This window comes from Bactrocera tryoni, chromosome 3, assembly GCF_016617805.1.
Source record: "Bactrocera tryoni isolate S06 chromosome 3, CSIRO_BtryS06_freeze2, whole genome shotgun sequence".
Lineage (NCBI taxonomy): Eukaryota > Metazoa > Arthropoda > Insecta > Diptera > Tephritidae > Bactrocera > Bactrocera tryoni.
The window spans coordinates 27,169,471-27,194,868 of NC_052501.1; the positions used below are offsets into that span (position 1 = coordinate 27,169,471).

A 25,398-nucleotide genomic window follows, 5' to 3' on the forward strand; every position below is an offset into this window, starting at 1 on the left:
TACAAATAAGTGTGATTGGGACAAAAAAAAAGACGAGCGGATAATATGTAAAGTAGCAGAGTAAAGAACTACAAATAAGTAACCAAATTATATTATAGTTTGTGAATTGTTTGGGGTTTGCATAAATTTTAGCTCGCAATTGCGTGTCAAAACAAAATGTCAGCGGCAAAACAGAGCTGCGACCACTTTGGGGTTGTGCGTTTTAGAAATATGAAGAATTTAGTAACAAGGAAAGGGTGTCATGTAGTTAAGCCGACAAGTTGTAAGCAAACTGTTTTTGTTTTGTTCAAATTTGGTAAAATATGAAGAATTTTGTATGCGCATTGCTTTTGGTTTAGTTTCCTTTTTGCTGCTAAAAGTTGGGAAGAGTGGGTTGTCAATAACATCAGAAGCATGTTTTGAAAGATTTTCTCAGCTTGTAGCATTTTGCTTCTGTAGCGTAGCATCTAAATGCTACTGGATTGTTTGGAAATGTCTCATATAAGCGATTTCAGCAGTAGTCTGCTCAAATTTCAAGATTCGTACTTAGGTTAGGTTATGATAGGTCCTAGGGTTGGTTCAAAATCGATGGATTTCACATGGACAGATATTTGTCCTCAACATTAGTACTTAGGTTAGGTTATGATAGGACCTAGTGTTGGTCCAAAATCGATGGTTCTCACTTGGACAGATATTTGTCCTCAACATTAATACTTAGGTTAGGTTATGATAGGTCCTAAGGTTGGTCCTAAATCGATGGTTCTCACTTTGACAGATATGTATTTGTCCTTTGCGTTAGCCAAAAACTTCTTCAAGTGCATCACCTCATACACCGACGAAACGTTTTAAGCTTCCTAAAAATTTAGAAAAAAAGTTAATTTCAACCCTAGCCACTTCGCTGGGTTCTTCAAAGTTGTGCCTACCCAATTATTTCAATCTCAGTCGTGCAGAACCCGGGCAATTGAGGAGACAAGAAGATTCCACCTCGCCTCCTGCATACAGCTTTGGTAAACAACGTCCGACAAAATATTTAGTCGCAAGGCGTCTGTACATATTGAACAGTGCCCAGACAGAATACCTACAATAGCGGCGAGATTGAATTTGCTAAGTGCAAGTGGTTCTGTGGACCTCTTACCGTTCACTTTGAACCAGAAGGAACTCGCAAGTTCTGGTTATTGACCAACCAAGCTCACTGGATGTCCATAGGTCTAACGCCAGAACGAAAGAGAACATCTCACAGCCGGCTCGCTTCCAATCGGAGGAAATTGTGTTTCCGTAGCAAGCTCATAGACTTTGCAATTTATCGCCATTCCGCAGTGACCGGGCTCCCATACAATTCTAATGTGGAAAAAGCTTGAAGCCCCGTTTCTTATTAGATCATGCACTCCTTGACTAGTTTAGAGCGCACAGTCAACGAGCTCAAAGTCAGTATAGCCGCTCGGCTAACGGATTGTATGCACATGGCTCTAAAGGAGGCTGCATTTCGGTGCGGTCTGCGTTGATGGCAGCCACCTAGGCTGGAAAGACGCTACAGTGATATGGTAGCCTAAAACTAAATAGTTGGATGAGTTTCCGATAGAAAAGTCAGACTCGACAGAAGATGCGTACTTAGTTGCATAATAATTTAATTCGAGTTTATTTCAAATTGGTCCTAAACTGGTTTTAATGAGAATTTTTCAGGATCAGTGGAAAGTACATATACCAAAATTTTCAATTGCATCGAAGTTTTCAACAAAAAACAACTGGTAACTCTGGATTCCTCTATTACATACATCCATTCATAACATTATAATTTTGACAACATATTTGTTCAAACCCTGTAACATATCACGAATTCTGCAATGTTTCTACTGGACTTACTTTTCCGCCACATTTTCTTTATTTATTATCGTTGAACCAAACTTGCAACGCTTCTTCGTTCCATTTTGATTCTACTGCGAAGCCGAATGAAGTGAAACATTGGTCTCACAGTCTTTCTTTAGAATAATCAATGCGTTTTCTTAAAGGTCGCGATATATGAAGCTCATTTTGTCAGCTTTTGATTGCAAAGCTGTCCGATTTCATATTATTGAACAATATCGATTTCGTGAAAAACCCTAAAATGTGTTTTGCTGATTTTTTCTCTCGAACATTTGGCTCATATATCCGCCTTATTTTCATTGGAAGCCGATTTCACTTCTGTATCATCTTTTTTTTCAGTAGTTAAGTAAGCTCTAAAGAATTTCCAAAACGTGTATCCCAGTAATATTGTAGAGCACCGAATAAAATTGAAGCCAATATCATACTAAACTTCAACATTAAAGCCGATTTTAAATCATGTGTCGTCTTATCAATTTTAAACTCTTTTTTTTTTTGAGCGCCGTGTGTCTGCTATTTTATCACCGAAATATAATTCAACTTTGGTAATTTATATTAAAAAGATTTCAAAGGAAAGCCATCGGCCTACGAAGAGCATTCTATTTCAATTTTAATCTTTGAGCATTGGTTTTGCCGAAACAAAAGTTGCGAGGGCCAAGATATCCAATGAAATTAGTGACCGAATGAAAGAGATTAATTCTTGCGCTTATGAAACAGATAATAGTTGAAAATAGATCAAAAGTCAGGCTCAGACGTCTAATACGAATCACTGACTAGCAGCCGTAGCTCTGAGTGTACATGAAATCCGTGGCGCCGTTCGCAGCAACCCGGACTGATGTATGGAACGAACTGGCGCATTTTTACGTTGAGAACTCAAATTGAAAACGTACAAAATACAGGTTGTGCTAGAACTGTAACACGCTCGACCTTTCCAAGCGACATCGCTTCACTCTATGGACTCTTAAAATGTTCCAAGAATATCCTAAGTTTTCAAGCTACATTTTGTTAAACGATGAGCCCCATTTCTGTGATGTAAGCAAGCCAAATTGCCCAATTTGGGACTAAGAGCAATCTCAAAAGATTCATCCAGAAAAAACAACGGTTTGGTTATGCTGGTTATAACGTAACCGCCATGATAACCAACTACTTGACGCTTAAAATTGAAGCTCGTGATCTTGTTAGACTTTTTCCTTTGAAGATATGTAAAGTCTAAGGTCCACGCGGACAATCCAGCTTCGATTCAGGCCTCATAGCAAAACATCACGCGTGTCATTCGTCTGTTAAAAGTCGAAATGCCCGAATGAGTCTCAACGGATGGACCATCTGAGACGTAGCCGCGACCAACATTAGAAGGATATAATCTTCAAAAAATATGTGCCAGAGGATGTTCTTTGGATTTATAATAAACATTTCTCGTTAAATTTGAAGATTCTGTGTTTTTTCTTCAAAAAACAAAAACTCGAAAGGAATCACCCTTTATCTCTTCTATAAAAGCCTAAATGATATGAAAAAATGGATAAATTTAATATTTATAGAGTTCAAAATCGAAGTGCTGATTTTTAGTCATATTTTAAGTTTATATAGGGTGCAATTTGAATCATGCAATGGCTTGTAGAGACAATTTGTGAATTATGGTAGCCACCTATCTGAAGAAGTGGAATGAGAAAAATAATACGAAATGTGTGCTAAAATTATTAAAAAAAAAACTAATAGTAGACTATTAGTCAATTTTACAGAATCCTGTATCAATAATTAAAATCTACTGAAGCTTGCATTTCGCATTTAATTTCATAGTTCTATAAATCATTTGTAGCTTAAAAAAATTTGATTTTTATGACAAATTCCTTGTATTCTGGCTACAGAAAAACTAATAATATGCTGTTTTTAATTTGTTTTTTTTTTTGTTTTTTTTGTTTTTTTTTTCTTTTTTTTTGTTTTTTTTTTTTGTGAAAAAAAAATTTGTCTCTGCGAAAGCTTAATTAAAACCATATGTAATACGCAGAGATACCATATGCAACCTTCAGCTTTTTCGATTAGTTATTCTATCAACATTATTCTGCGAATAAAGTTTTACAAATAATAAATACCCAAGCGAACCCAACTCCCTTAATTACTTACTCCAAAACGAGCCTTACATCTAGTACAAATATTACTCATACGCCCAGGTGCACCGCTCGCTTCATAAGTGCATGATGAGCGATTTTCGATTAATTATGCCTTAAATAGTAGTTAATAAAGCTTGAAAGTTTAGTATCAATATGCAAACCACACACAAATACACAACTTCACACACACACACATATAGAAAAACCCACACAAATTAATCTGCGCATGAAAGTTGAAGTGCCATTGTCTATATGGAGGAGTTTTGCATACAAGCGCACGCCTACCATTAAAAGAGGTCATGAGTCATTCGGCATAAACAACAACACGTCATTTTGTAATTATGCAAATAAATACACACACACATATATCACTTGCAGGCAGGCAATGGATAAGGAATTTATTTATTTACGCGTGAATTTTATTTATTTCAATTTGTTTTCGTGTTTTTTGCTCAACTTCCGGTTTTCGTTGAAAAGTTGCTTTGTAAATTTGATTGCATGCTTGAATATTCATGCGGCCGACAAGCATAAGTACGAGTGTGATGTAATTAATTATAAATACGAAGACAAATTGAATATTTGCCATTGTTGCGTGGGTGCGTAGCGTCGAAGCGTTGAAACAAAAGCAAAAACAAAAAAACTAAAAGCAAATAGAAAAACAAATTTCATATTTATTAAATTTACGCACATTAATAATTAAGTGCTTTGTTGTTGTGGGAAATAATAATGACAATGATAATAATTTCTACAAGCACATATATTTAAGGTAGTCTATTTTGAGGCGTATAGCCTCTGTATTGAGCTTATAAAACAGAAATAGTAATTTGTTACCTACAACTTTAATCATAAAAGGGTGATCCACTTCGAGGTTCCCTACTTCTTTAATGAAAAAAAAACACAGAAACTGCAAATTTAATTGGGAGTGTTTCTTACAATTCGAAAGAACATTTATTTTTCTTGAAGATTATCTCTTTTCGACTGGTAACTGGCAAATGACACACGTAATGTTTTGCTCCAAGGCCGAATTCGAATATATTTTCTTCACGGCGTGCTGGACGTGGTCTATACTGTCGAATATTGGGTAGTTTTTCGTATTGCTAATCTAACTTCAACTCATTTTTTTTATAATGAACTTTTATGAACTAAATATGCACCATTTTGGTCGACCACTTTTTGCCATTTTTCCGCTAAAGGCATAATTCCATCAGTGTAAAACTTTTCTGGTTTCTCGGCGAAAAACTGCGACCAGTAATTTTCACAGGCTTCTCTTGAAGCCAACTTTACTCCATTAAAGGAGTTCTGCATTGACCGAAAGAAATGGTAGTTCGATGGCGCATAGTCAGGGCTATATGGTGGATGCATTAAAGCTTCCCAGCCAAACTCTCCCAGTTTTTGCCGAGTCATCAAAGATGTGTGTGATCTAGCATTGCCCTGATGGAAGACGAAGCCCTTTCTGTTGATCAGTTCTGGCCGTTTTTTTCGATTGCTTACTTTATACTCATCAGTTGTTGACTTCACTCTCATCAGTTGTTGACAGTAAAATGTAGAATCAATCGTTCGACCAGGCTAAAGCAGCTCATAGTGGATGATTCCTTTCCACCAAACACTCAGCTTAACCTTTCGAGGCGTCAATCCTGACTTTGTGACCATTTGTTGAGCTTCATCACGCTTGGATCATGATCTTTTTCGCGCGTTATTGTCGTATTTAATCCACTTTTCGTCTCCTGTTACCATTCGCTTCAGAAATGGTTTCATTTCATTTCGTTTCAGCAAATAATCGCAGATGTTAGTTCGGTCCATTAAATTTTTCACAGATAATTCATGTGTTACCCTAACACCGAGCTTCTTTTTGTAGCCAGCCTTTTTTAAATGGTTCAAAACCGTTTGATGATGAATGTTAAGTTCCTTAGCGATATCATGGCTGCTTATGCGACGGTCCTGGTCAATCTTTTCCATAATTTCATCGACTTTTTCAACGATAGATCGACCAGAGCGAAGTGCATCCTTCACATCGAAAGTTCCAGAACGAAAGCGTGCAAACCATTGTTGTGCTACACGAACTGATACAGCATCGTCTCCGTAAACTTCACAAATTTCATTGGTGGCTTGCTTGGCATTCTTCCCTTTTTGATAAAAAAAAATTTCAAATAGAGCAAATTTCTTCATTATTTTCATTAATTTTTGAACAGCTGTAACTTTTTTCAACTTCCCCGAATTTAACTTTTTTTTGTTAAATGAAGCTTAAAATCTCACCTTTCCAACACTATATTGTATGAGACAATGTGATTGGTAGCACTGGAGATATACGACTGCAATGACATCTATTGATAAAATACGAAAGTCTTTTTCGACTACCCAATATTTTCTTCACTGCGTGCTGGACGTGGTCTATTCGTTCGAATATTATCCAATAATGAATTTTCGGTCTCAAAATGGTTGATGGTGTTGGGAATAGTATGCTCAGTGGTCCGATTAGGTTGACCATAAGTTGAGCGAAGGGCGTGAAACGCATTCTTTACGGAACATAAACTTTCGTAATAAAGTTGAACGATTTGTAAACGTTGTTCAGACGTAAGTCTTTCCATGATGCAAGGCCAAACAATACCGAACAAATATAACATGGCAGCTTGACACGACTCACGCGTGATCTGCCAAAAAAAGGTTATTGAAAAAGATACCAAAGAGTTTGTGCTCTACGGTCTGAATATGATATTGCCTTAGCGAACACTTACACATTTATTTAACTTAATAAATCTGAGTAAGAGCGACAAGCTTCTGCCCTTTAAAATAACAACATAAAATGTATATATACATATATGTACGTATATGTACACATATACTTGCAAGCAAGTGCATTTCGTAATCCAGGTTAATTGCATATTAAGAAAAATGCATTTTCGCACTTAATTTACAGCAACAGATTATGCAAATTTTCGCATTTTCCACGTACGGACAATCAAAACAATTCGCTTAAAAGTTGCATTAATGCTTCGAACTGTAATTTGCTGAAATTAGACAGCCAACAATGGACAGCGGGCCCTGCCAAGCCGTCAGTTAGCCAGTGCACAGTGTGCAGACGTTTTGTTTATAAAGAAAAGCATTCCGAAAGAACTTTGATCGCCACTGCTACGTGAAGCTTATATAAGCTAATATTTTTACTTGCATTAAATTTGAACTCTGTAAATTATAATTTGCATTGTTGTAGAAAAAACTTGGTGCAATGCTTTTCATCGCCAGAAATTATGAAATTAAATCGGAGAGTTTATTTGCTTATTGCACTTAACGGAGTATATTAAGTTTGCCACGAAGTTTGCAACACCCAAAAGGAAACGTCGCAGACGCCATACAATAATCAAATAGATAATGATCAGAGTTTTTTGAGATACCGTTCTAAAATCTTGTATTCGTTCTTCTCTCTGCAATAAGCTACTCATTTGTCCGAACCGCCATTATCGGACCACTACAGTATTTAGCTGTCATACAAACTGATCGATCAGATCAATTCCTTGTATGAAGAACTTCTTTATTTTACGGGATATCGTCACAAAATTTGACACAGATTATTGTTCAAGACCTGGCTACAAGCTCCGAATATATTGTTCAGATCGGACTACTACAGCGTATGGCTGCCATACAAATTGAGCGATCAGAATAAAATCCTTGTATGGAAAACTTCTTTATTTTACGAGATATCGTCTCGAAATTTGACATAGCATATTCTTCAAGGCAACGCTGCAATATCTCAACATATTATTAAGATCGGACTACTATAGCAAATGGCTGCCATACAAACTGATCGATAAGAATCAAGTCCTTGTATGGAAATCTTTTTTATTTTATGAGATATCTTTATGAAACTCTGCACAGATTATTGCTTAAGGCTAGGCTACAAGCTCCGAATATAAGGTTCAGATCGGATTATTATAGCGCATGGCTGCCATACAAACTGATCGATCAGAAGCAAGTCCTTGTATGGAAAACTTTTTTATTTTACGAGATATCCTCACGAAATTTGGTACGGATTAATGTCCAAGGCCTGGCTACAAGCTCTGAATAAATTGTTAAGATCGGACAACTATAGCGTATGGCTGCCATACAAATTTAGCGATCAGCATCAAGTCTTTGTATGGAAACTTTTTTATTTTATGAGATATCTTCACGAAATTTGGCACGAATAATTTTCCAAGGCTAGGTTACAAGCTCCAAATATATGGTTCGGATCGGATCACTATAACGTATAGCTGCCTTCCAAACTAAACGAAAATTAAGATAAAGTCGTTTTATAGCCTTTTGATAACGTACAAGAAATGCACCTGTGAAGGATATTCACGCTTCAGTGCAGCTGAAATAAAGATTTTTTCTTTGTTTCACATTTTTTATATGCAAAAAATATATATTTTTGATGCTGTGATATTTAATTTTTACCTTCTTTAATAGTTTTTTGTTTTAAATTTTTTATTTAATTTAATTTTTTTTGCATTAAATTTAATTATTTTAATTTATTTTTTTTTTTTTTATTTTATTTTTTATTTTTTTATTTTTTTATTTTATTTTATTTTTTTATTTATTTTTATTTTTTTTTTTTTTATTTTTTTAATTTTTTTTTTTTTTATTTTACAAATTTTTTGATTTCATATTTTTCTCTTTTCATGTGCTGCCGCTTTTCTTTCTTCGGTTGGCGAAGCTATCCACTTATCTACACAGTATCCCTTATAAAGAAAAACTCATATTCATAATCTGCTATGTATGTATGTGTGCGTGTGTTTGAATGCTTCTTTAATAACTAAATATAGGCACACGCGTTCAATTATACATTTTCTAAGCGTTTATTGTTCTTGACGTTGGCAAAAGGCGTAGCCGCTATGCGTCGTCGGCGTCGTCGTTGCCAACTCATTGCTCCATGACAGCAGCGCCGCAGCAACGCATTCTCCACACTTTATCCGCATAAATCGCGCTGCCATCACCTTTCCATTGACGTTGGTTCTACTTATTATTTACATACACACTTACACACATATACATACACATATTTTGTTGATTGTAGCTTAGTTTACTTTGCGCACTTTGCCTTATCTTGCCGCAAACCCCGCCCGGCCACATACAAATTTTGCTCCGCCGCGCTATGGTTGAGCTCATCGCACTTTTTGTTTACATTTCATTCAATTAAAATTTCTCAGCTAACAACGAACTCTATACAATGTTCAGTAATTTTTGGCCATATCAATATTTGGAACACACGTCTGCAGTTACTTGTCTACACACACATACACACATATATATTTACATCAGAAGGCATGTGACCGAGGAATGCATAGTTTCGTTCTGTTCATTGGAGATATCAACTATCCTATGTTTTAAGTGGGATCAAACAGAAGAAAGTGCGCTAAATTTTACTCAAATACGTTCAGTAGTTTAGGAGCTTACCCCGGACAAAACCTTACACGTAATTTCTATATATGTCGATATACATAAAATAAGAAGAAAACATACATATTGAATAGGATTCCCCTTGAACACTTTCTTAATTTGAATGTGATATGTTTAATTTTCAAAAATCCTTAAAATTGCCGGTGTTTTCACTACTATTAGGAACCTATTGGTATCGTAGCTTCTTCCAAGTTGCTTAACAATCTCATTTTCACTCTAGCGACTTCTCGATCTCTGAGCGTTCTTATTCATACCGGATCGTCTGAAAAGTTTGGCAGGTTTACGTCTTGATATCAGCTTCGTTCAAATAGAACAAAAGGTTTGTGATTTCTTATGTCTTATGGCAAAGAGAGAACCTCTTTCTAAAAAAAGACCGCAAGCAGTAACGTTTTTGTTTCACTTCCTAACGTTGTAGAAGCAAGGAACCTTTCGAGATCGGCTCCCACTCGTTTAGAAGTCTTAGCATCTGAAATCTGATACTTGATATCTTAGTAGCTTCATTCCTATAGAACAAAATTGTTTGTGATTGCTTATGTTTTTTCATCCAATCTATCAAATGCCAAAGAGAGAACCTCTATCTGAAGAAAAGAGACTGCAAGCAGTACAGTTTTTGTTTCACTTCCTAACGTTCTAAAAGCAAGGTAGCTTTCGAGATCGGCTCCGACGCCTTTAGAAGTCACAGCATCTGAAACCGGATATTAGAGTTCTCTGGCTATGGTTTTCCACATCTATTGAGAACTCTCACAGTTCTAATCGAACTTTTCCACATCTAATGAGAACTCTCAGTGTTTTAACCGAACCTTCATGATGTGTATTCGTCGGCAGTAGAAAAAAAAACTTTCCATGTTTTGCCAAAAAATTGCATTAGGCCGTTCAAATGTTCCTTAACCATAAACGATTTTAGTTCACTGAGTTCTAATATTGTAATTATGATCCAATACACTTTTAGGCTCTGCTTTTGGAACTTTTTCACAGTTTTCTTTATTCCTTTATAACGATCTCAAGAATCCTTCTTCTTTAATAAATAATTCAAGCAAGTGTTCCACAGAAATATTGAAGGTGTAATTGGCATTATCGGACATTTCCTCCCTCTTGGCTGTTCGCTATCATTTAACCACGACTAGCTTCCCTCACCACAGCCTCAAAAAACCTACGGCTTCGTGGTGTCTGAAGGAAAAAGTGGATATTGTTGAAGAAATGCTTTTCCAAAACACTTGGGTCGACACACCCAGTGGGTTAGGCAGCGTTCTTTGCAATGAAGTCTTACATTATTCCATCATAAATATTTTCTCTGCATATCGCGCATTCGCTTGTTATTGTTGCTGTTATAAACAAGACTTTTCACTTGTATTCAGACGTCAAATTCATACCCGAATACTGGTGTATGAGTAATCGCAAAATAATTTATTTATGTTTAATTTTGATAATGTAGACAAATAGATTTGCGTAAATGCCAAAATTTAAGAGCCCGCAAATTGCTGAAAATTTTTAACATGGACGGACGCGTGTATATTAAAATGTTTGCGAAACTATCGCCCTCATCGAATTTAGTTATTATAGTATAGAGTCTTAGGTATTGAACTCATCTGAGTACGCGCGCCCGTAAAGTTATTTATATGCCTAATGTAAACATAATTCGTGGCAATAAACCTGTCTGGAATATTAGATTTGACGTTTGAAAAGTTTTTGCATTTGTATTTGCTAATGTAACTGATATACATACATATGTACTTACATACATTATATAGCGTGTTTTTTTTTCTGAGGTATGTGGATTACTTGAAGGATAGCTGTCAAACTAAACGCATGTGTTTGATAATTCTGCACTTTGGCAAATGAGACAGATAAAAGGTCAATTGAAAAGTCGCCGGCCCGAGCCATATGTAGATAGCGCTACTAGAACTAAATTCATATGACTTTTAGTTAACCTTAGCCTTCAAAAGGCACGTGCATAAATTTGACAGCTGTCGGGTCATTAGTTTGTCATTATAACATTTTGAGTGAAGCAACTTTTATTATTTTGAAAAAAATGGATAAAAAGGAATTTCGCGTGTTGCTAAAATATTGCTTTTTGAAAGAAAAAAATACAGTTGATGCAAAAACTTGGATTGATGACGAGTTACCGGACACTGCCACAGGAATATCAACCATCAAGGATTGGAATGCTAAGTTTAAACGTGTTGAAATGAGCAGCGAATACAGTGAAGGCAGTGGACGCCCAAAAGAGGTTGTTACCGACGAAAACATCAAAAAAGTTCACAAAATAATTTTGGATGACCGTAGAAAGCTCTGTGCAAAGTGTGTGTTGCGTGAGCTCACCTTTGACCAAAAACAACGGCAAGTTGATGATTCGGAACAGTGTTTGGAGATGTTCAAGCGTAATAAACCCGAGTTTTTGCGTCGATATGTGAGAATGGATGAAACATGGATCCATCATTTCACTTCGAAGTCCAATCGACAGTCATCCGAGTGAACTGCATACGATAAACGCGCTCCAAAGCGTGTAAAAACGCAACAGTCGTCTGATAAGGTTATGACGTCTTTAGTTTCGAATGCACATGGAATAATTTTTATTGACTACCTTGAATAAGATGGATCAACAGCGACTAGCGTTATTGGATTGTACAAAATCGCCGAAAAACGGCCGCATTTGAAGAAAAAGAAGGTGTTGTTTCTTCAAGACAATGTGTCCGGTCACAAGTCAGTAAAAACGATGGCAAAAATCTGTGATTTGGGCATAAAATTGCTTGCGCATCTACCTTGTTTTCCAGACCTGGCTCACAGCTACTATTTTCTGTTCGCAGATCTCAAAAAGTACTCGTTGGGAAGAAATTTTCGTCGAATGAAAAGCTGATCGCCGAAACTGAGGTCTATTTTGAAGCAAAAAACAACTCGTACTACAAAACTGGTATCGAGAAGTTGGAGGGTCGCTGTAGTCAGTATATCACCATGCCGGCCAAAAAATATTGTTTTTATGAAGGGTCGACGACTTTTCAATTGATCTATTATAACACCGAAATTATATGAAATGCTAACTCAATCACGTTCGAACTAATAATTCGAAAAAGTGGACATTTCAGTAACTTTTTGAAAACATTTGGAGTAAAACCCACCATATGTCAAGTAAAAAACGCATTTTATTAGAAATTTGAAGAGTATCGGTTAAAAAATATGAAATATTGACTTCAGCGCCATCTGTTGGCTTAAATTTAAGTTCAGAAATTTTCAACCAAGCACGTATGTATGTAAGTATATCAAAAATGGATGCTGACAAAGAGTTGTCATTAAATTGAACAAAACCTTGCCTACATTTAGGCGCAGTTTACATATTTCGGTTTTCTAACTGACAGTCGTTTCGAATACTTGATTAGTAAACCAAAAATTGGTTTATCGGGAACTAGGTACTGGAATTGAATCATTAAATTGAACAAAGCCTTGCCTACATTTAGGCGGAGTTTACATATTTTGGCTTTCTAACTGAAAATCGGACCTTTCGACTATACAACTCAACACTAAAGTTACCGGGAACTAGATATTTGCATTGCTAATATTATGAACTTATACCGTTATACCTATATGTAGAAGCTATGTATATCAATGCCTTAAATTGAAAAAATAATTGCGCTGCAGTGCTAGTATCTAGTATTATTATTATAATATTCTATTTAAATTGATAGTAATTTCTTGCATCTCTCACCACCAACGCATGTCAATACGTTGGCAAATGAGTGCATTTTTCGAGAGTTCAAAAATTCATACGCCACCCACTCGAACGTCAATCTAATGCCTAGTTGTTGTAGCTGACGCTGACTTCCATAAAGTAAACATAGAAATATACAAATGAGCATGTGTGTGTGCGTCTAACTGCATGTTTACATGATCCATATGAACCCTGGGCCGCCGTTGAAGCACCTTTGATTGTGTATGTATGTATGTATGTATGTATGAGTATGTGTGTGAGTATCTTTCTCGCTTGCTCTGTTTATTTATTACACTTACGCATTTCACTTGAGTTTCGTTAAAGTGTTGCATTCAAAAATAAATTCATAATAACAATGTGTTGCGTGTTCGTGCGCTTATACGTAATACATTTAGAAAAGTTTTCAAATCGATTTCCTAGAAAATAAAGGAAAACGTTAATGAGCAAGAAATTTATGGTGTGTATTGGAAATGTTTTTCAACAGGACACGCACGCATCGTTCTGCAGCAAATCCATTTGTGGCACGAGTGCGTTTTGTGTTATTTTTTTTTAATTTTTTGTAGAAAAAAAATTTTTCTAATTTTTTTTAATTATATTTAGTTATATTTTGCTTTATTTTTGTAATATTGAGATAATACTGATTTGTAAGTACATTTTCTTTTTTAATTTTATTTTTTTCTATTTTATTATGATACCTTGAACAGGGTATATTAAGTGTGCCACGAAGTTTGCAGCACCCATGTATGTATGTGACGTGCTTGATGCGCAGTCTCTCAGTTTTTGACATATCAATCTGAAATTTTGCACACGTTATTTTCTCCTCAGAAAGTTGTTAATATGTCGGAACCGCCAATATGGCACCACGCATATATGTACATACATACATAGGTGCCGTACAAACTGAACCAAAAAAATCAAGTTCTTGTATAGAAAACTGTTTTATTTGAAGAGATATCTTCACGAATCTTGGTATGAATTATTGCTCAAAACAATGTTACAATATCCGAAAACATTTTCTTCATCGGACCACTATAGCATATAGCTGCCATACAAACTGAACCAACAAAATCAAGTTCTTGTATGGAAAACTATTTTATTTGTTGAAATATCTTCACAAAATTTGGCATGAATTATTGTCCAAAGCAACGTTACAATATCCGAAAACATTTTCTTCATCGGACCACTATAGCATATAGCTGCCATACAAACTGAACTATCAAAATCAAGTTCTTGTATGAAAAACTATTTTTTTTGTTGAGATATATTCACGAAATTTGGCATGCTTTATTTTCCAAGACAACAGCAACATATCCGAAGAAATAGTTCAGATCGAACAACTATAGCATATAGCTGCCATACAAACTGAACTGTCAAAATCAAGTTCTTCTATGGAAAACTTTTTTATTTGACGAGATATATTCAAGAAATTAGGTATGCATTATTGTCCAAAGCAACGTTGCAATATCCAAAGAAATTGTTCAGATCGGACCACTATAGCATATAGCTGCCATACAAACTGAACTATCAAAATCAAGTTCTTGTATGTAAAACTATTTTATTTGTTGAAATATATTCACGAAATTTGATTTATTGTTCAAAGCAGTGACACAATATCCGAAGAAATTTTCTAGATCGGTTCACTATAGCATATATGTAAACTGAACAATAAAAATCAAGTTCTTGTATGTAAAACTCTTTTATTTCTCGAGATATCTTCACGAAATTTCGCGAAGAAATTTTCTAAATCGAACCATTATAGCATATATCATTACCATTATTTATTTTTTTTTTTTTGCAATTAATGTGTACTTTTGCATATCCAAATATTGCTATCCACTCTTTACTATTCCCTAAGTGGGATTTCGTCAAATCATCAACCTCACAATGCACAGCGTCATAATAAATACCAGCTCCATTACAACTAAAACATCTCTATATTGTTTTATACGCCAATTTGTAAATTGAAGCTGTCTTTATATATCACTTGTGTTTGTATGTACATACTGTATGTGCAATCATTTTAGTCATCAAAGCAACTAATTGCTGACATCTTCAAGATCACAATTTGCCATCAGCGCCGCCAGTGTCAGCAACAGCAGCAGGACTGGCTTATACATGGCCATAGGCTTATACTGGTTGCATTGTGATAATAAATACTCATACACATACACACATGCATACGTGTACATGCTAACAATAAATCCATTGTTTAGTTAGTAGTTTCACTGGCATTCTTTTTACGTGAAAGCGCACTAAGTATCTATATAAGTATGTACAGAGTAATGTGTATATACATAAGTGTGTATATATGTATGTATGTATATATATGTATGCATATAAAGTTTTTATGCTTTTTATTGTTGTTGTTTCTTGTTTAATTTTTCCTTTGTGGTTCTGTTTCATGCACTTTGCCACCACAATGACGTTTTATCTCTGCTATTTGTGAAAGATTCTACACATTACACACACACACATACTCACAAACACGCAACCACATCTCGCATGTGTTGCCAATCAACAACACGAACTCAAGTGTTTGTACTCGAGCATATTTGTACTGTATTCGTGCCGGGTACTTGGCTATTTGAAAGGGAAAACATTATTATCAATGCATAATTAGTGCATTTAAGCGTCCATAAAAATTGCATTGACTGCTTGCTGCTTGATGTACGGTTAATTTGTTGTGATAATTATGTGATGAGTATATGATGAGCGATTTATTGATATGAGTGGACTCGAGAGTGTTGTTGCAGCAAGCAAATTATTTATCAATCAGCGTAATTATTTATGAGTTATAAAGCGAAATTGTAATTTTTCGGTAATGCCATTTGTCATAGTACCCTTAAAACTTATGTGACTGCTTAGGCAATTTGTCATAATTGCAAATTAAGGGACATATCGATTTTTTCGGTGTTGAAATTGTTTCAGCGGTCGGTTTGCGAATGTCAAAACTCTCAATAGAAAGACCTAACATAAACATATAATCATATATTGTGACAAAAAAGTACACTGTAATTGTAAATAAAATACAAAATGTTTAATTATTCATCAATATTTATATTGCTACCTTTCCTACCTACTACCAAAGTAATCCCCACAAAATGTACTACTCTTATTCCAGTCCTCGAAACACTTTTACAAGCACTTTTTGGGATGGCCCTCAGCTCCTTCAGCGATTTTGGTTTTATCTCTTCGATCGAACGTGTTCCGCGAAACGGCAATTTCAGTTTGGAGAACGAAACAAAAAAAAAATCGCACAGTGCTAAATCTGGTGAATATGGTGGTTGATGGATGGTATTCATTGCGTTTTAATCATGATGCATCAAACCACGAATATCGAAAAACCCTTGATGTTTGAGAGGCTTTGGCGATGATTGTTCACTTGTTTGCATGTCAAACTCATAACGCCATGTCTCATCGGCAGTTACAATGCTCTCCATGAACGTGAGATCGGAAATCGCACGATCAAACATGTCCAAAAGCACCTTTTTAAGGTATTCTTTTTGAAAAACAAATCAGCTTTATCGGGACGAATAGAGCAAGAAGCGTTTCATACCCAAATTATCCACCAAAATCATTCGAACGGACTCTCGAGATATATCGAGCTTTCTTGTCATCAAGTGTTAACTGAGGATTTTCAAGCACCATGTCCTTCACTTTTTTTTAATGTTTTCATTAGTTGAAAAGGTCGAAGGTCGTCGAGAACGAGGCACGTCTATAACGATCTCTAGTCCGTCCTTGTAACACTCGTAGGCTTGTGTTTTTGATAAAACTGAATTACCGAAAGCCCTTTCCAACATTCACATTAATTCTTCTTCTTCTTAATTGGCGTAGACACCGCTTACGCGATTATAGCCGATATATATATATATATATATTCACAATAATTATACACACGAAATTTGGTTAAAAAATCAACATTTTAGACAAATTCTTTGTTCTACTACTGAGGTATACCGACTTAAGCAGCTGCTATAAACTAACTGGTTGACAATGGCGCTCATATTTGGCATAGTGATTGACGACATTCCTACCAACTTAGCGAGATATTACAATTTGTTGTTTTGTCACAAAGTAAAAAGCGCATCAGACGACCGGCGGTAGTCGGAGTCGGCTTTTTTGCCAAACAAGATTTAACGAGTGCATAATCTTCGTCAAACTTTGCTTTGATTTATGCTCAATTTACCAATGCCATTTGTTTTTAATTAATGAAATTAATGAAAACATTTCCAGCGGTTGTTAGGATCCAAGTGCTCTGACGCTGTGAAAGCTTTGTGAAGTTGCCGATAAGGTTGATCTCTCCAATAATCGAGAGCATCAAGACGAGATAAAAATTCGTTTTTGGTTGTTCTGAACCGATCTGGTCTAAATTTTATAGCTGCCGTATTCAAAGCTTAAACAAATAAAATAGTGGTCTGCACAATTTTTTCAGATGTGTTATTACTGCATTATTTTGAGTAAGAATATGTGCTTAGTGACAATACCCTGTCAAATAAAAAAGTTTTCTACAAGAACTTGATTCCGATAGTGCAGTTTGTATGGCAGCTACATGTCTTAGTCTTCGAGAAGAAACCTCGCCACTGACGGCTACATATATGCTATAGTGGTACGATATCGGCGGTTTCGAAATGAGCTTTCTTGAGGAGGAAAGAACTTATGTCAAATTTTAGATCGATATCTCAACAAATTCGTTTTTTTTATTCCACATAGTTCCATTTAAGTTTATCACCCACACTGATTATAGCGACCCTCCAACTTTTCGATATTATTTTTGCAGTGTGATTTGTTTTTGGCTTCAAAATAAGTATCAGTTTCGGCGATCAGTTTTTCGTTCGACGACAATTTCTTCCCAGCTAGCCATCCTTTTCACTGACTTGTTACACGGTGAATTAACTTGATGAAACAGCAATTTCTTTTTCTTCAAATGTGGCCGTTTTTCGGCAATATCGTCCTTCAAACAGTCCAATGACGCTATTAATAGTCGATGTTGATGGCACTTCTTTTTTCAAGGTAGTCAGTGATAATTATTCCATACCGATTCCAAAATACAGACGCCAAAACCTTGCCAGCCGAGTGTTGCGTTCTCACATGCCTTGAAGCCGATTCATCGTGTGCAGTCCACTCGGAGGATTGCCGATTGGTCTTCGGAGTAAAATGATGAAGTCATGTTTCATCCAATGTTTTTTATCGACCTATAAATTCGGTTTTATTACGCTTAAACATCTCCAAACACTTCTTCGAAACATGAACTGATCGTTGCCTTTGGTCAAAGTCCCATAAAGTATTTTATCATTTTTGCCGTGATTTACAGTTTTTTTTTCTCAAAAACATATAAAAACAAAGAAACACGAATTAAGTTTTTATCTTAATGCTTTACCCTTTTGTTTTCTTATCTTTCAGGTGCTGGTGAATCGGGTAAAAGCACAATTGTCAAACAAATGAAAATTATCCACGAAAGCGGGTTCACCCCAGAGGATTTCAAACAATATCGGCCGGTTGTATACAGCAACACAATACAATCATTAGTTGCAATACTTAGAGCGATGCCAATACTCGGTATTGCGTATCACAATAATGAACGGGAGGTAAGTACAGCCACTTATAGTAAAGAATGTGCAAATTTTCAGCCTCGTACAGGGTGCTGTGATAATTTTCAATAAATTGTTACCCATGAATAGCTTTTCAATCACAATTCAAATAAGAGGCACAAGCTACACAAGCCGCATACACAACCTGTATGAACTCAAATCCTTCACATATTTTGCATTATTTGATTTGTTTTGAAGTATAATCGAGGTCTGTTCTTGTTCAAAATGTACTATATAAGAAGTGTATTTTTTATTTCCATTTGTCTCTAGTGGCTCCGTCCACCTTCTTACCCAACCGTCTTGGCCTGTCTGGAAAATTATGTCAAGCCTTAAAGGCTTTTATGTCGTATTACTGCTGCCCACATTAAGCTTGGTCTTGTGTCATTCAAAGTTCTATGTAAAACTTTAAAGCTTATGTTGTGAATAGTACTCCGACATTTTCAACGCCTATCAGATTTTAATTGGAAGATAAAAACAACAGATACTATTAAGAGCAATACGAGCATTTCTCTTCTTCTCCTGCGGTAATAGAAACCCAACGTAGCCTAATACATGAAATCTTATCTAGCCCAAAATGTCTTAGTTCCAATATAATACAGTAGTAGGTAAATTGATATTTTCGATCAATAATAATAAGTATTTAGTTAGTACAATGGACCGGCACTCTCAAGCTGCCCAAGTGCGATCCGGTTTTGCATGGACCCTTATCGTTAGATAAGGATTCCAGTAATTACCAGCACTAAGAATCAGAAGAGGTGATAGACAGGTTAACCTTTTTAACACCTTCTTGAGTATAGCAAATGTCAAAATAAAAGATTTTGAATTTCTGTTTTTAACAAAATCTAACCTAGTAGCCTGTAGAACTCCCAGAGGTGCTGAATGGCAGTGAAAGTATAACACCAGGAGATTGTGAACCCGATTTCCCAATCAAAGACGATGGAGCGGACGTTCCATTGCCCGACCATGAAGATGTTCGAATAGCAATTACCCATCTGAAGAACAACAAAGCGGCGCGGACCGATAAATTGCCGGCCGAGCTATTCAAATACGGTGGGGAAGAACTGATAAGGTGCATTCATCAGCTTCTTTGTAAAATATGGTCGTATGAAAGCATGCCCGACGATTGGAATTTAAGTGTGCTCTGCCCAATCCACAAAAAGGGAGGCCCCACAATCTGCGCCAACTACCGTGGGATAAGCCTCCTCAACATCGCATATAAGGTTCTATCGAGCGTATTGTGTGAAAGATTAAACCTAAACGTCAACAAACTGATTGGACCTTATCACTGTGGCTTTAGGCGTGGAAAATCAACAACTGACCAGATATTCACCATTCCCCAAATCTTGGAAAAGACCCGTGAAAAGGTCACCGACACACACGAAAAAGAGCTGCCTTTATACCGCTATGTCTGTATTTGGTGACCTGCCAAACTAATACGGATGTGTAAACTGACGTACAGCAATACCAAAAGCTCCGTCCGCATCGAAAGGAACCTGTACAAGCCATTCGATACCAAACAAAGTTTCAGACAAGACGACTCGCTATCGTGCGACTTCTTCAATCTACTGCTGGAGAAAATAATTCGAGCTGCAGAGCTTAGTCGAGCAGGTACAATCTTCTATAAGAGTGTAGACCTGATGGCATCGCCGATCATATTGATATCATTGGCCTCAACAACCGCGCCGTTAGTTCTGCTTTCTCCAGAATGGATAAAGAAGCGAAGCAAATGGGTCTGGTGGTGAACGAGGGCAAGGCAAAATACCCTTTGTCACTCCCATGTCACTGTTGACAATCATATAACTTCGAAGTTGTAGATAATTTCGTCTATCTTGGAACCAGTACCAACAACAATGTCAGCCTGGAAATCCAACGCAGGATAACTCTTGCCAACAAGTGCTACTTCGGGCTGAGTAGACAAGTGAGCAGTAAAGTCCTCTCTCGACGAACAAAGACCAACCTCTATAAGTCACTCATTATGCCCGTCCTGTTATATGACGCTGAGGCATGGACGATGACAACATCTGATGAGTCGACGTAGCAAGTTCCCGAGAGAAAGGTTCTGCGAAAAATGTATGGTCCTTTGCGCATTGGCAACGGCAAATATCGCATTCGATGGAACGATGAGCTGAATGAGTTATACAACGACATTGACAGAGTGCAGCGAATTAACAGACAGCGGCTCCGCTGGATACGTCATATCATCCGAATGGACGAAAACACTCCTGCTCTGAAAGTATTCGACGCAGTACCCGCCGGGAAAAGCAGAGGAAGACCTCCACTCCGTTGGAAGGACCTGGCTACACTTGGAATCTAAAATTTGCGCCAAACTACGAAAAAGAAACTCTTCCAATAAAGAAGATGAAGATGAAGAGATTGGTGCTCCTTACAGAAAATCAAGGAAAGGATGAAAATGAACCAGTTATAGACGGCGTATAACGTTGAACTCAGTTAATCTAAAGCACAATAAACTCGTTGTACTACTTCATTGAGCTTAAAAGCTTACTTGCTCCTTCAGCTCACCATGTATACTCGTAGAACGAGTGATCTTGACTCAATCTTTGTTAAATATCCACGTGTGTATATGTATTAATACGCTAAAGAGCCGAAGTCTAAGTGTGTAAATGTGGGCTGAGGTTGTGGCTTGTGGGTATTGATGCAGCCATAGCTCAAACACACAACCAAACAAAGCCACACGTATGCATATCTTAACTGTTATGGCTTTAGGGATGCTGTCTGTGGCAAGTGGCGTTGAGAGTAACTACGAATGCACATACACACACATGCATGCGTGGTAACATTTTGTGGCAACTATGCATGTGTGTGTATGTGTGAGTACGCGTTGACGTTATTACATTCGATGTCCTTTGCGAATTGCAGCTGCCATTACATTTTCCGTTTGTCATACTCTCACATTCCGCTTGCCATGGTTTAATATCCCAACAGGCCAACATACAAGTACATACAATATACATACATATTGTATGTATGTATATAAGAAAGTTAATCTACACAGTTTTAGTGTCTTGCCAGTTGGTACATACATATGTCTGCATACATATCCTTATTTCTAAGGACATTAATAAACTTACGTTGGTGTATGTATATAAATATATATGTATAAGTGTGTTTGTGTATGTGCTCTTACGTATTTCCTTTATTGCTTTCAGAATGATGCAAAAATGGTATTTGATGTTTGCCAACGCATGCACGACACGGAACCATTCTCAGAGGAGCTTTTGGCTGCCATGAAACGATTGTGGCAGGAAGTTGGCGTTCAAGAGTGCTTCTCACGTAGCAACGAATATCAATTGAATGATTCAGCTAAATAGTGAGTACATTATTTTTATAACCATTTAATTTGATTTACAAATACAACAACTAGTCGACTAAATGATTTAATTAAAATATATGCGTTGGTAAAGGGTGGTTCTTTTTGCGCATACAATTTTAAGTTGTGGCCAAGAATTTAGCTTCATTTTAACAAAACTTTCCGACAAGAGTCCTCCACGGCTAGCTCGAATACATACCAGCCGAGATATTCAATTTTCGACCATTTTTTGCAGCAATTGTTGTCGTTGGCTGTATAGCGCCGTCTTTTTGGAACCTAAGGTCACGAAAAATGGCTTTATAGCGTTCTTTATTGGCTTCAAAATTACGACAGCCTTCATTTTTGAAAAAATTTGGACCAATGCTCCCCTTCGCCCATAGAGCACATCGAAGAGTCACCTTTTTAGGATGTAACGGCGTCTCAACAATATCGTGCAGTTGATCATCACTCAAAATTCGAAAATTTTGATTTTTAACGTATCAATTCACCCAAAACTGAGCTTCATATCATGGCCGTACCAAATTTTCTTATCAAAGTCGGTATCGGTTTCCATCTCGTTTCTCTTAGGCCCAATACAATGGGCAATCTCATCAGCTATTTCGTTGCTCGGAATTCTTTTGTGACCTCGTATCCAGTATATATGGAGCCGCTTTCCGGCAGCCACTACATATACTGTCTCCCTGTTAAGGAAGTTCTCTGGCGTAATGCGATCTGAGATTATTGCCTGAATTGCTGCCTCTCTGTCGACATATATATCGAACTTCTTTAAGTTGTTTCCTGCTGGTTAGCTGTCTCAGCCGCTTTTTTGACCGCAAATACTTGCTTCTAGAAAATATTGAAGTATTCAGTAAGCTTTCCTAAGTTACGGCCCCAAGAAATAGACTCGGGCTTACAGTAGTTCTGTTCCCTATACTGATTATCTGGGCTAGTAGTGATACCGACGGAGCGAGTACACACACGGGTTCTGCGGGCTCATACAACCAAATCGAATTCTTATGGATGTAAGTAATGAAAAACATAATGTCTAATCAAGGTAGGTGACCGTAGACACCTTGTAACCCATGGGTAACTCATTGACTTTACATTGCAGTTGTAAGGCCGATTATGGCATAAGGTATATTGATATGATGGCCAATAATGGACACTACTCGGTATTTTACATTTACTGCCGTCTCGAATTAGGTTAGGTTAGATTAATCTGGTAGTGCAACGATTCTTTACGATACCAGATGGATTTCAGTTACTTAGTCCATGAGGATCCCACCGCTTGACGCGAATTTCAACAAACTCTGTGGCCTCACTATCGATACCTCCTCCAGTGTATCATACCGTAAGGATCCCAGATGCTTACAGCGTAGTCGAGCTAATGCAGGACAAGTACACAACGGATGCTTCATTGTTTCCCTGGTGCCTTGCTCTAGACATTTCCTGCAGTCTTCTCGATCTACATATCTATCCACCAGACAGTGACCAGTTAGTATGCCGTTCATGTTTCTACAAACTCTTTTATCGAGAGCCAATAGGAATTTTGTGTACTTCCGATCTATCGTTTCGCACATGACTTTTGCAGTTTTGCAACCAGATAGCTCGTTCCATCGGGTTTTGATTTTCTTTACCATGCCTCTGTTCAAATCGTCGTATAGACAATACATGGGTTTCCCAATGTTGATCACGTTTTCGGTGGTTAGCCTTACACCATTATTGGCAATCTCGTCCACTATTTCATTGCCCTCGATGTCTGCCACCCATTAGAAGGCAAGTTGCTTGCTTCTGGCAACAATTTCTACTGCTGCCCTGCTTCCCAAAACACTTCTGGGCGATATGCGATACGAGGTTATTGCCTTGATTGTTGCTTGACTGTCTACGAAGATGTTGACCCTAGAATTGCCTGCAGGTATATTAGAGGTCAGCTCCGCGGCTTTCGCAATAGCAAAGACCTCAGTTTGAAATATACTGCAGTTGCCTTATGCCTATCTCTGAACAGTATATACCCGCACCAACTCCATCTCTACTTTCGAGCCATCTAGCTAGCATACCTCGTACGCCAACCATCTTTTTCTATGTTTACTTTGAACTTCCTTTCCCTGTTGAAAAGGGGAATCATGTAGTCGATGTTTGCCAAGCGCCGTTACCCACCGGGCTATGTTCGAAGGTTCCATATGTAAATTTTCTTGGAGCCAGTGTCGTCCCTCCGATTTTGAAGCGCAGTTCAAGAGCCGTCGTTGGAGTTGTTCTTAAAGCTCCCCTTATGCACAGCCCAACGAGCCTCTGAACGTCTCGATTTAAGCTTATATATCAACTTTTTTGTAACACTTAGACCAACCAAAAGCTTCAAAAGAATATAGCGCCACCTATTGACAAACATTTTTTAAGCTTTTTAATATATCTTGTGAGCTTTATCAAAATTGTTATATAATTATTATTTTTATATGAGATTTCCATTAATTTTAGATATGTAAAAAACTAAACTACACGTACCAGAAATATATAATATAATATAATACATGTGTATATATAACTATAACTAAATATGATACGACCATAAGCTCCATAATTTATACAAAGCATTGGCATAATTTGCATTTGCGCTGAGCAAATATTGTACGAGCAGCACGTATTACAACCATATTGGCGAGACTAAAGTATAATATTGAACGATAATAATAACAGCAGCAACAACAACAGCAACGTACTAACAGTGCAAATATTGAAAATGCAAACTCATACGCTCCCACGCTCACATTATGCTGCGCTGCAACGCCGCTGGCTAGTGATTTTGGCAAATTCTACACCAACGCTGTTGAACCTGCTGCCTGCCTTACCCTCTGCGCATCGGCACCGCCTCTCCAACAAAGCAGCTCGTGCGTTACTCAGCCCTTAGCGTCAATTTGAAATTAAGTGGCGACTCTGGAATGTAGGTTGAATTCACTTTGTACACTAATTCGCCGGAATTGTATTCCACTTTGTATTTTCGAAATATCTGCAACGAAAACAAGCATAAACAAAATGAGATGACACATGTGTGATGCGAGCGTTTGCCTTAAAATGGCCAAGTGGCTTAAGTGCATATACTAGATATGCTTAGATAAGTGCAAACCATTTCACAACGCAGCATTGCAATGAGATTAACAACGAGTTGTTTTTATTGTTTTTGCGTGCATTATTTTTCGTAGAGTTCAACCCTGACGTTGCATTTCCAAAAGCATGAAGCTTGTGCACATTTTGCTGGGCAATAAAGATGTTTTTGGGCCTACAATCACGACCATCTGAGTAAAGCGGCTTCCGATTGCGAAGCGTCGCTGTTGTTGCTATAACGCCATAAAATATTCCTGACTTAATTTCTAGGAATACCTCCGAGTTAACGGTCCTTGGTCAGTTAGAAATCCGGGTCCATTCCGTTTACTTAGAAACGAC

General features: G+C 37.1%; 2 protein-coding genes across 7 annotated transcripts in view; one reads left to right on the forward strand and one right to left on the reverse strand.

Annotated features, from left to right (window-relative positions):
* Window positions 1-25,398, forward strand: part of LOC120771313 (G protein alpha o subunit) — a 104,117-nt gene that overhangs the window by 32,218 nt on the left and 46,501 nt on the right. For all 5 annotated transcript variants that reach the window (XM_040099251.1, XM_040099252.1, XM_040099250.1 and 2 more), the window contains 2 exons: window positions 18,469-18,653; window positions 21,824-21,984. In XM_040099251.1, the coding sequence (XP_039955185.1) occupies window positions 18,469-18,653; window positions 21,824-21,984 (346 nt within the window). The remainder of the gene's footprint in view (window positions 1-18,468; window positions 18,654-21,823; window positions 21,985-25,398) is intronic.
* Window positions 24,469-25,398, reverse strand: part of LOC120771311 (probable cytochrome P450 49a1) — a 28,404-nt gene continuing 27,474 nt past the window's right edge. For both annotated transcript variants that reach the window (XM_040099247.1, XM_040099246.1), the window contains exon 14: window positions 24,469-24,964. In XM_040099247.1, the coding sequence (XP_039955181.1) occupies window positions 24,851-24,964 (114 nt within the window). In that variant the 3' untranslated portion in view covers window positions 24,469-24,850. The remainder of the gene's footprint in view (window positions 24,965-25,398) is intronic.